Below are 12216 nucleotides of genomic sequence, written 5' to 3'. Positions count from 1 at the left end.
AAACGATTGAAAAAAAACAAGAAAATGGTGCAACGAAGGTACAACTATCCATGAGAAAGGAGTAGCTCAGCCGCTAGCCGAAGACGGAGAGTGAGATTGGTTATAGAGCATACACAAGATATATATAAAAGAATTGGAGGGTGAAAAGATACTGAGAGTGATTTTTATGTAAATGACTCCTTAAATAATAATTTAAAGGTGAATTTAAAAAAGGCTTTAGTAGATGAACTTAGCGGTTTAAAAATAACGTCAGGATCCATGGCGCCATAAGCCAAGATTTACGAAATTATAGAAAAAATATACAAAAGTGAAAAAAAAAGTTCGAGGATCTAGCGCTCGCGGGCGCGCCCCCACCCGATCCACGCACGCGCAGGAACGCACGCGCCGTCCCACCCCCACCACACGCGGAACGCAATAGACCAGCGCGGCATGGCAACCCAGGAGGCCAACGCCAACCCGAAACCCACCCGCGCTGCGCGCGGCCTCCTTTCCGTCCCGTCTCTGGTCTCTCGGTCACCCGCCCGCCCGCTGTCTCGCTCGCCTCGTCCCGTCTCGCTTCGTCTCCATTTCCTCCCCACCCGGCCACCACACCCGCGTCAACCAACCAAACCCTAGAAGGCTCTCGCCCCCCGTCCCCAATCCCTCGCCGCCCCCCGATCCCCGCAGCCCGCCCGCAGGCCAAAACCCTACGCCTCTCCCTCGGCGCCGGGTAAGCTCCTCGTCTCCCCGCCCCTTCCGCTCTCTGTTTCTCCTCCCCTCCCTCTCTGATCCCACGCTGGTTTGGTTCGATTCGATTCGGGCGTGGAGTTCGGTGCCCCATGGTTTGATCCGCTGACGCGCGGGAATGCCAACGCTCGCTGGAGCGTGCGCGGGAGCCGCGCGCCCGTGGAATTCCGACGGGGAACGGCCGCTCGGGCTGCAGGGGATCGCGTGATTGCGCGGCGTGGGTGGCCGTGGCGGGCGTATCATGCGCGCATGGGCATGGAACGTCGATTTTTTCGGGGAATTCGATTGGGGCGCTGGTGGTGACGTGCGGGGATTTGCAGGGGTCTTCTCGGTGTCAGGGTGCTGGTGAAGCTATGGGTGACTATGCTGTAGAGTTTCGTGAAAAGAGAATTTTTGGTTTCTTATCTACCGACTGATGATTAGGTCTCCGAATTCAAGGGATTTGGAATGCAAACACAGTTTTTTCTGGAAGCTAATAGATGCAAAACGCACATTCAGTCAAAATTCTGGTTATAGTAGGTGTAAGTTGGTCTTTCAAAAAAAAAAAAATAGTTGTAAGATTCCTGTTTTGATTCAATAATCCGATGGCAAAGGGAAAATAAGCGAATATACTCGGAGCTAATCCCATGAGTTAGAATTCTCTGATTCTGTAACGATTTAGTAATCTCTTGCTTTAGTTCTGTTGTTATGTGTGTAAGATTGTGTTCTGTTGCTTGATTATAGGACATGGGAGATCGAAGCAAGCACAATTTCTTTGCTGCAGAAAAAACAACTAAAATGAAACATCATTAGTGGACGGAGGTTGCATTTCAAATGAAAGTGGAGCGAAAATGTCTCTTATTTAGTTTTTTTTTGGCATGGGAGACCTGCAGTAGTTGTTGTGTAGCGATCAACATGGCATTCATTTGTTATCAGGATGTCAGGCTTTTTTTTGCTGTTAGTTTAGCTGTAATATGGATCATGTTGCATGGTGTGTTTCCTTAAAACAGCTGTTTGAGTTGACCTAGCTGTTTGGCATTCTTATGTTTGGTTAGATATGTACTCTACATTTGTAGTTATTTTTTATTTGAATATTGGTATTCTGTATTTCTTATGATTGAAATTGCCTCATTGGCCAAGAAGAAAATCAGTACTTTACACATGTTAGCTTAGAGTGCTAACCTTTTTTCTTTTACAAATTTCATCTCAGGTGTAGGCAGTGTAATCACTTTGTCAGAAATGCCTTCTGCATCCAAGTCCAAGTCAAAAGACAGATCAGCTGCAAAAGTTGCAAAAGAGCAACCCAAGGTTGCTGCAAAGCCAATGGGAAATGGTACGCTTGCAAGTTCTTATAACAACCTCTCTGGAAAGTTCCATGTTCTGGAACCATCAGCCACTTTGTTGGGTAGCCAAGGCATCGATAAATTCAGGAATACAGATGAAATAGATGAGCATTCTCGCAGCTCCCATGGTACAGGAGATTTCGATTGTGCCTCCAACAATGGTAGCTGCTCTGGTGAGTCAGAAGATCCAAAGGAAAAACCAACCAGTACCGCGTCTTGGGTAGACTCTGTTCCTGGATGTGATATTGATAAACGCGAGAAGATCAGACAGAAAAATGAGAAGAAGCATCAAAGGCAGAAGGAGAGGCGAGCCCAAGAATTGCACGAGCGTTGTAAGGGATACCTTATGTCCAGAAAATTGGAGGCACTTGCACAGAAGCTTGTTGCGATGGGTTTCTCAGCAGATCAAGCAACGATGGCCCTTATACAGAATGAGGGTTGCGTTGAGGAGTCTGTTACCTGGCTCTGCAACTTTGATGGCAGTGAGGAAGCTAAGCAACAACTTGCAGCTGATCAACAGTCTGGAGCTAACTTGAAGATTGATATAGCCGATGAGCTTTCAAAGATTGTGAGCTTGGAGGCAAAATATAAGTGTACAAAGCAAGAAGTTGAAAGAGCAGTTGTTTCCTGTGAAGGTGATCTAGAAAGGGCTGAGGAGGTCTTGAAGACACACAAGCGAGAATCAACTGCAGTCCCACCAAAGCCTGAGGGATCTGGTGATTCAAGTGGCTTGCCTAACAAGCAGCAAGTTGTACTTGCACAGAACCCTGCAAGGCCTCAAACAAATGGATTTTCATCAGTAGGATCTCAGCAGATGAGAAGAGAGGAGAAGGACATAAACTATAAGCTTTTGATGAATGGTAGTGGTCCAAAGGAACCTCCAATTAAAGGTTTTCAGCCACTGGTAACACCAATTAAGCCAGATTTGGGCCGTCAGCAATTTGTTCAACCTGAGAAGAGACGTCTCAATCCCAACTCGATTCCGTCAGTTCCTTATGTGGCATCGTCTCCTGTGCCTGTTGCAGTGCCACAACTGAAGTCAGACATGCGGTATGTGGCAGGAACCAATGAGGTGAAAAGTTCAATGCCCAATGGAAGCTTGCGAGAGTCAGTAATTGTAATGCAGCGTCCTCAATCTGCAGGTACCAAGCAGAGCCTACCATCCACTAGCCATAGTATGTTTGCGGCAGAACAATCTGCAAGGGATTGGTTCTTAAATGGCACATCAGGCGTGGATATGATGTTGAATGGGGGCTTAGGTCATGGACTAAGGAATATGAGTTTGGACAGTGTTAGTTCTGCCAGGTCGTTTGGACATGCAAATCATCAACAAAGTTTTGTTTCTAATCCTATAGAGCTGGCTGCGAATGGTTGGGGTGGCACCTGGAGTTCTGGAGGTACATCATCTTCCCGTTCTGTGGCGTCATCACTCGGGGCATTTAGAGGGTGGAATTCATCTGAGTCGTCCTCTGCATTGCCTCATTCTGATTGGAGAACCAATGGGCCTGCACCTTATGACTACACCTCAGTAGACTGGAGCATCGACACAACGTTATTGAACCCAGCAGCAAAGAGCGAGCGGCTGTCGGACACATGGTCAACCATGTTCATGGGTGGCAGATCAACAAGGACACCTGGGAACCTCAGTGGCGCAGGCATCGCTGGGTTGCATGACAGTAACCATCCAATGGATCCTGCTCCATCACATCGGCCATATGAGTGGCCTACTTTCTGCAGGGGAGGATCTTCCTAGTTTCCCCTACCCTGTAGGTAAGAGGCCATTGAATAAAAAAAAAAGTAAAAGCTGTCATTTGTTTCTTTTCTTGTTTTGGTCTCACTTGCAGTTGGTTGAAAAAGTTTTACTTGTGTATCGAACTGAGCTTGTGTACCTTGACTGTTGGCCGAGATTAGTCATCTTTCTGTGAAATCGTTGTGCATGAAAAATGAAGGGAGATAATTGAATCTATCTTGGTTGAAATGCAGGTGTTTCTTATATTTTTCTTGCTATAATAGTAACTTAGTAACTCTTTGTCACAGTTCGGCTTGGCTGCCATGCGTATTCTTGCTGTGAGTACAGTGTTTTTACTGTGGTCCTTCTGAAGAAGGCACACATGTTTTTCTTTGCTTTTCTTTTTTAGGTTAAAAGAATATATCATGTTTTATGTTCACGTTGTGTAAACTGTGTTTTATCCAGAAAATGCAGGAGTTTCCTATATGTTAGCACTGTGTATTTCCAGTGATTTATGCACATGAGATCAATTGTGATTCCAAACCATTTGAAGTTCCTTTTCTTCTTCCTTGTATATTCAGTGAACATTGAATCGAGTTTTCTCAGTCCGTTGGGTTGGCCAATTTTCTCGTGATGACTGATGAGAGCAGTGTTTGAAACTAGGTAGCATAAAATGGCATGTTCATTTAGACTGCGAAGACCCCAAACATATCATATTGACTAGGATTCTATTTTGACCCTCAGGGGTTCTTGGTACAATTTGCATACCAGTGTATATGGTGTTTGTACCGCAACTTACATATTTGTCTTACAATTGAAGTGGTGCTTTCATGCTGACTAAAGTAGTAGTAGTTAGTGTCTCTTACTGTTTCGAATTTGTCATCTTTGTGCATACCTGCTTGTTCCAATTTGTGCATGTGCAATATTGACGAATGCTGCTGACTGATTCTGTTATATATATATATATATATATATATATATATATATATATATATATATATATATATATATATATATATATATATTAATATTATCGATCCTGCTTGCTTGTCTTTCTGAGTTGCATCCATAACGATTTGGCTTGAGTGGTGGTGCTAAAGTCTCCATGGGATGGGCTTGAGGTACCCTATTGTTTATTGGCTGTAATGGGTCGTTTGTTTGTTTTTGTTCCACCTTGTGCTGTGATACATGATACATGTCTTATTTTCTTCAAGATGTCTGACCTAAGCTCCTGAAGGGTGCATTCAGTTTTGTGCAAAGCCTCATTGGGTTTCTAGCCGGCATTTTTTTTTCATGAGATTCTTCATATTTTTTTCATTTAGATTAAAGTTTGTGCCGCTATTTTGAAATATGCATGCCGTGCCCTTGACCGCAACCGTCAAGCTGAGTTTCTGTTGTAGTGATTTTGGTTTGACGCTGAAATATGATGTGTTGGAGGTTGGAGAAAGAAGGGAAAATAAAGAACGGCGGGCCCGTTCGGCTGGTAGAATTTTGGCTGAAACTGGCTGAAAAACATTGTTCTGGCTGAATTGTTGTGAGAGAAGCATTGTTCTAGCTGAAAAAAGAAGCCGAACAAGCCGAATATGGGGTAAGCCGAACGGGGCCTGAATGTGCTCGAGGTTTTTAGGCTGTAGGTGTATCAACGGATGTTGCTACTTCCAGCAGGGTTTCATATTTCATTACAAGATCAGGATTGAAGTTTTGGTGAAGTTTGTGATCGGTCCTCGATAGCCTCAGAGGTGTGCGAAATCAGGGCTATTTTGTTGAGGTTTTTATATGTCTGTTGTTATAAAAGTTAGTAATTATATATAAGTCACTAAAAAAGTTGCCACTGCTCTGAACTCTTTTATCCTTTATGCCACTTCCGTCAGATTTAGTCTTAATGTTGTCAAATTGTAGGTGTAAAAAGTTAAAAATACCATCAGGTCTGAATACACAATTAATTTTTTTAGCATGTTAATGACCTCAAATAAAAAAACTTAAAACTAGAAAGTTGTAGATCTCGATAATATCTAAATTTTTATAAAAAAAAATTATCTTTCTTTTAATTCCGTACAAAAAAAATGATTTGATATGATTAATATGTCTTAGAAAAATTACATTTTTATATAGAATTAAATAAAAATAATTTTTATATAAATATTGTAGATTTATAATTTTCTAGTTTTGAGTTTTTTCATTTGAGATCGTTAAGATGCTCAAAAAATTTACATATTTAAATTTAAGGGTATTTTTGACTTTTTATACTCACAGCTTAACACCGTTAGTGCTAAATCTGACGAAAGTGACGTGTAGGGTGACACCTGTGAGAACTTAATTTTTTTAATGACTTATACTTAATTACCGACTTTTATAATGACATACAGGTAAAAGCCTCTATTTTGTTTGACTTGCACACGTACAACTTGGTATCTGTATCGAGTGCGGTGGACAAAGCAGGTGCGGCCTCGACGCCTATACCAATTACCATACACAAACGATGCCCTCCCTAGAAAAAGAAGTCGGCGACGGCGAGTAAAATGAAACGAAAGATGCCTTGCCAAACATTCCACCCGTTCTGCCCACCTGCTGCCGCAGCCGGAGACATCGCCGCATTCCCTTCACCGCCAATCCCTTCACCTCCCGGTCAAGTTGGCGGCGAAGCGAATGCGATCCGCTAGCTGCCGGAGCGAGCGGCGCATGTGCATGATGGTTCATGGCATGGAGACATGGAGAGGAGTGCATCTAGCCCGGTTCACGCCGAGGCCGTCAACCATGGCCCCATTTTTCTAGTCACCCGCGTCTGAGTCTGAGCAGACCATGTTCATTGGGACGGCGGGTTCGGTGCGGAAGTGAGGGGGGGGGGGGGGGGGGGGGGGGGGGGTTGGAGTGGCATGCCTTTTCCACGTCGCCGTCCGACGTCGTGCATCGATTCGTTGTACGAGCCGGACGCGATTTCGACGCGGCGCGGCAGTGCGAGGCCCTGTGCATGTCGACGTCCCCCGTTGAGATTATATATTCGACGAGTCTGATCAAGTTATTCGCCTGCTGCTTGGTCAATGTCAACCTGTTCACATCAACGCAGATACGCAAATACTACTAGACGGTAGAGTTTCCTCCGGTGACGAAAATGTGCCCAGAGCATTGCAGTTGGCCGCGGCACGGCTCCCGGCTCCCGGCATCGGCAGTGGCACGAACAGGAAGCTCACCGCGTACGCCCTTTCTTTTTCCCCCTTCGTTCAGAACACGAGTTACACGACGCAGCCGGGCATATACCTTCTGAGCGAACGATCGTGTACTTTCAAAGATCCATTTTTTCACAAGTGGACGGACGCACGGTCGTGTGTCTGTGGGTGCTCGTTCAGCGGTCGCTGGTGAAAGCCTAGCTAGCTGCGAGCTACGAGCATTTTGAGGGAGGCGCCCGTGGCGTGAACGAAAAGAGCAGAGCACGTACACCTAACCTACCGATTCTGGTACTCGGTACCCTTGCTGATTGGGGGCACAGATGCTCCACTGACTGACGGTGAAATCTAAGCCCAGCCAGGAGATCCAAAACCTCAGAAATGTTCTGCACACGACACTTCGATAGAGTTCGTTTCGTAGTGCCACCACCGCTGCTCGCGACAAGGACCTGGCTGTTGATCCGAACGCGTTGGTATCGTCGGCCACGGTCCACGCGACCAATCATCGCCGCAGCAATGCGCACAGCGCGCGAATGACGCGCACTAGCTACCACCACGCGCTCGACCGGCCGGCCGGCCGTCCCGTCGCACTCGCGCGGCAGTGCGCGCGGGCCGGCGACCTGCAGTGCGCCGAAGTGGCGCGGCACGACGGACGACGATCCACCGTCCGGGGCGGGGGTGGGGGGTGGGGGGGTGCACCGGCCGATCCCGCCGCGACACCTGCGCGCGCCTCTCGGGCTGTGTGACTAGTGACAGTAGTGACGGCGACAGGCACCCGGTGACCCGCCGCCCACGCTGCCACGCGGCGACTTCTATCGCCGTGGTTGCCGCCGCACGCGTCCTCTCGAACGGCGCTCGCCGTCCGCCCGGCCGGTGCGGATGAACAGCCGGGCCGCCGGGCGCTGCCCTGGAGCGCACGGACCTTCGCTCTGGCCGGGTTCAGCTTCCTGTCACGTCGACGGCATAGTTGCAAATGAACGCAGCTACGTTGAATCGGTTGCTACTTGGTAGTCATCCGATACGGGCTTTGACACACGCATGTTCGCTTGCTCGTAAACGATCGTAAATTTTTAGTTGGAAATAGTATTTTTCTCTCACACCAAACCAGCCAATAATAAATAATCCACGATACGATACGACCTCCTGAACAGGCTGCTAATCGATAGAACCACCCCAATGTAAGGCCTCCGTGGGATTGAGGGATTCCGATCCTTGGTAATTATGACTATAAACAGTCCTTTAAAATAAACAAATCAAAATGTTAAAACTTCTAAGGATAGCATTCCTCACGAAAACATGCAGGATCAAACCTCAATGATTTTGACAAGTCCAACGCGTCTTCTCTGTCCCCCTCAAGTCCTTCTATTTATTTTATTCTCCCAAAATTCTTATGTTTTTTTACCTATGGACCAATTCAAACCCGGGTTGGAGCAGAAAAAAAAACATGAGAGGGGCCATAGAATATGGGAGTGTTCGTTGCGGGCTGCAGCAACTTTTGAACTGCATATACTGTGCAAATACTTTAGAAGAAACTTGTTCCAGCTGCAGCCGCTGTGGCTTCTAGCTGCAGCGACCAGGGCTTATTTAATTAGACTATGGGAGTGTTCGTTGTCGGCTGCAGCAACTTTTGAACTACATATACTGTGCAAATACTGTAAAAGAAACTTGTTACAACAAAATTTCTTGGTGAATATATAATGAAATTTTGTGTGCATAAAAGAGATTCACCAAGTATAGTGTCGGGTATCGATATTAGGGATACCCAAAGCAATGAAGTTAGCGCCCACACTGACTTCCCCGGATGGAGCAAGACGTATTAAAAGGTCTCGCCCGACCTTGAGGCCGCGGGCTTCGTCTCGCCCGACCTCGAGGCCGCGGGCTCCGTCTCATCCGACCTCGAGCCCGCGGACTCCGTCTTGACCGACCCCTTGGGTGCGGGCCCCGTCTCGCCCGACCCCTTGGGTGCGGGCTCCGTCTCGCCTGACTCCAAGGCCGCGGTTTTACCCTAAGGACGCGGTTTTTGTCTCATCCGACGGGGACCCATACCGTCGCCAACCACTTCAGGTCCAAGCGTATGGGCCTGGGTCAAAACTCTGACACCAGAAAAGAGACTAGCACGCCTCGATATAACCCGTGGCTATGACGGGCCGTACCTGGGTACTCACATCAAAAACAGTGTCGGGCGTACTGGTGCTGTTCCGCCTAACCCTCGTACGGACGCTGACAGGCGCGTCAGTTCACCACGATGTCCGCCGGGACGGAGTGGAACACCATGACTGGCAGATGACACCTGCGTATGGCACCAGTGACGAATAGGGCCGCGACGTGGAGCCATCCCTGTTGACATCTACAACATCGTCGGGAACCGCATGAAGGAAAAGAAGGACCCGGTGACCCTGGAAGAATTCTTCCCTCTCTCTGTCTCTCTCTCGTTCTTCTCCTCTTCCTCCACTGTAACCCACGCTTTCACTTCGCCTATAAAAGGGGAAGCATGGCGCCCCATGAAGGGGATCAAGATCCGAACGAAATCGAAACACAAGAGCACGACACGAGCACATGGCTGAGCGGCAAGCGAGCTCTTAGCACCCGTTCACTCCTTCCATCAGAGACTTGGGATCCCCTTCCTCTCTCGCCTGTTTGTAACCCCTACCGCAAACCAAATGCCGGTAACACGAGCAGCAGCGAACTAGACGTAGGGACGTTCCGCTCGAACTAGTATAAACCCTTGTGTCCTTCGAGCACACCATTCGAGCCAGACGTGCAAATACAAATTTACTCGTCGGTGGTCCGAAAACATCGATAGTTGGCGCACCAGGTAGGAGCTTTTTGCGCGTCTCGACGTCCACATCAGGCCTCAGATGGCTAGTCATGGCGTCAGCTAGGTCCCGGGCGCGCACGTGCGCTTCGGGAACCTGGACTTCATCATTACGACGAAGGGAGAGTTGGCGCAGGCTCTTACCGCCGTCCAACCTCTCCACTCCGCCGGCCTCAATGCGATCATCGAGGCGCTTGAGGAGCTGCAGCTACAAGCACCGGAGGCCCACGCCCCAGGGAGCGACCATCTCCTTGGCTTCGATTACGGGAGGCTAGAGCGCCAGCTCGGTGCCATCCTGGGACCCCGACCGTCCTAGGAGGACCTAGGCTGTCTTACCTTCTCGTTCGCCAACGTCATGATATAGCTTGCCGGAGGAGAGCCGCTCTCCCCGGAATACCTCATCTAGAGCACCCCGACAGTGCTCCCGTTTGGTCTGCGCAACGCCGCAGAGACCATTGGCCACTTTGTGGCGCAACGCACGCCCCCATCCCCTATGAACGATGAGTTCATGGGGATGACTGAATATGTCACAGAATCTTTCAATGACCTCCTCATGGAAGAATCGGAGTCACCCTCCGACTATGACTCTAGTAGGGGGAGCCATCACCCCTCGCGTGAATGTTTCATGGCAGGTACCCCTAAGGGATAGATCGAAAGCATCCATGAGGGAGAGGCTACCCCAATAGATGACCTCGACGACGAGGTCGAGGGGGATACAGGGGCCCCACCTCGCCTGTAGGTAGAGCAGTTGAGGGCTTAGCACCAAGAGCTTGAAGAAGCATGACTCCAGCTTGAGCGGGAACGCGCGGAGCTTGAGTGCCATGGAGATGGTGGGCGTTCGTGCGCCGTGGCTCGTGACATGAACTGGAGGGTCATCGAGGATGACAAAGCCCTCACACACTTAACCCGGGCAAGCCAGTCCATCGCGAGATTCGCACGCTACTCGAATGTGCGACGATGCAGTAGGCCGAGAGCTCACTGTCCCAACGACACGAGCTCGACGCTAGCCACCGCGCGCCCTCAGAGCAACCTGATAGGGATGTGTCAGTCTACTAGGCGTAGCGAGGGAGGAGGCTAGCTATGGCTACCACCCTCGTCATGGCAGATTCTATGACAGTGGCAAGGACCGAAGCTTGAGCCCTGACTTGCCGAGACCTTAGGCTTTTGGCTGACGCATCCTCAACATCATCTTCCCACTGTGGTACCGACCGTCGACCAACATCCCAAAATACTCTAGAGAAATGAACCCTAGACTATGGCTCAAGGAATATTGGCTTGCTTGCCAAGCTAGTGGAGCGGATAGTGACGATTTCATTATCCGCAACCTTCCATTGTTCCTGGCCGATTTGGCACGAACATGGTTGGAACATCTTCCGCCCAACCGAATCCAATGTTGGGCAGACCTAAAAGAGATCTTTATGGGAAACTTTTAGGGCACATACGCACGTCCTAAGAGCCTATGAGATCTCAAAAACTGCCGATAGAAGTCTAGGAAAACTCTTCGTGGGTACATCCGACGCTTCTCCTGACAGTGCAACGAGCTGCCCAACATCGTTGACACTAACGTCATAGGAGCTTTCCTGTCCAGGACCACCTACAAGTCCCTAGTTCACAAGCTAGGATGTAAGGGCCTACGAACCACCAAGGAGCTCCTCGACATCGCCACCAGCCATGCCTCGCGCGAGGAGGCGATTGGGGAGATTTTCGACCACCCCAAGGGCAAGGCAAAGCGGGACGAGGACACCGACGAAGGCGCCTCCAACCGCCCCAACAAGAAGAAGAACAAGCAGCGGCACAAGGGCTTGCTCATGGCCACTACTAACCGCAAGGGGGGGGGGTCGGAAGCCCACCAAGGGTACCCCAGACCACTTCGAGAAGCTACTCGAAGGGCCATGTCCGAACCATGCTTTCCCCATCGAGCACCTATACAAGGACTGCATCCTCATGAAGAGGTTCTTGTCTAGAGGCTCCAATAAGGGGGAGCATAGGAAGGAGCCCAAGCTGGCCGTAGATGACACCGAGGGGAAGGATGGTGGATTTTCGACGCTGGATGTGTCGGTGCGAAAAGTGATAAACTAGTAAATATTTGTCGTTTTGCCGTACATTGTGATCGGATGTGGCCTAGCACTCAATGACATAGGGTTTATACTAGTTTAGGCAATGTGCCCTACATCCAGTTTGAGTCGGTTGGTGACTTTATTCCTGAGCCCAGGTGCTCGAAGTTTGTTGTGGGGTTACAAACGAGTGGGAGTAAGATGGGGAGTGTCAGAGGTCCGGTTGAACTCTAGACTGAAGGGCCAAGAGTGACAGGAGCCCCTACATGTGCTAAGTACTCGAATGTGTGCTCTGTGTAGCTTTAGAATGTCTAAAGCTAGCAGAGAGTGAGCCAGAATGAGCCGTATTGTTCGTTGTTCGATCGTCTGTTTTTGTTGGGAGAGGGCGCATCTCCTTTTATAGATGAAG

The 12216-nt window shown here is 48.9% G+C and overlaps 1 protein-coding gene across 2 annotated transcripts; it reads left to right on the top strand.

Annotated features, from left to right (window-relative positions):
- Positions 1-490: 490 nt before the first annotated feature.
- Positions 491-3870, top strand: LOC136511982 (uncharacterized). Of its 2 annotated transcripts, XM_066505985.1 has the most exons (3): positions 491-709; positions 1450-1527; positions 1916-3870. In XM_066505985.1, the coding sequence occupies exon 3, from the start codon at positions 1945-1947 to the stop codon at positions 3799-3801; it is 1857 nt and encodes a 618-aa protein (XP_066362082.1). In that variant the 5' UTR covers positions 491-709; positions 1450-1527; positions 1916-1944; the 3' UTR covers positions 3802-3870. The 2 variants fall into 2 exon arrangements, with proteins under 2 accessions (XP_066362082.1, XP_066362081.1); XM_066505984.1 differs by lacking the exon at positions 1450-1527 and having other exon boundaries at positions 492-709.
- The last annotated feature ends 8346 nt before the right edge of the window (positions 3871-12216 follow it).

The sequence above is a fragment of the Miscanthus floridulus genome, chromosome 16, assembly GCF_019320115.1.
Source record: "Miscanthus floridulus cultivar M001 chromosome 16, ASM1932011v1, whole genome shotgun sequence".
Taxonomy (NCBI): domain Eukaryota; kingdom Viridiplantae; phylum Streptophyta; class Magnoliopsida; order Poales; family Poaceae; genus Miscanthus; species Miscanthus floridulus.
Note: the sequence above shows the minus strand (reverse complement) of the source record. Positions and strands in the feature narration are given on the sequence as shown.

What these genes read in the sequence shown, in the direction of transcription:
- LOC136511982 (XM_066505985.1), top strand. Translation starts at nt 1,945, where the DNA reads ATGCCTTCTGCATCCAAGTCCAAGTCAAAAGACAGATCAGCTGCAAAA.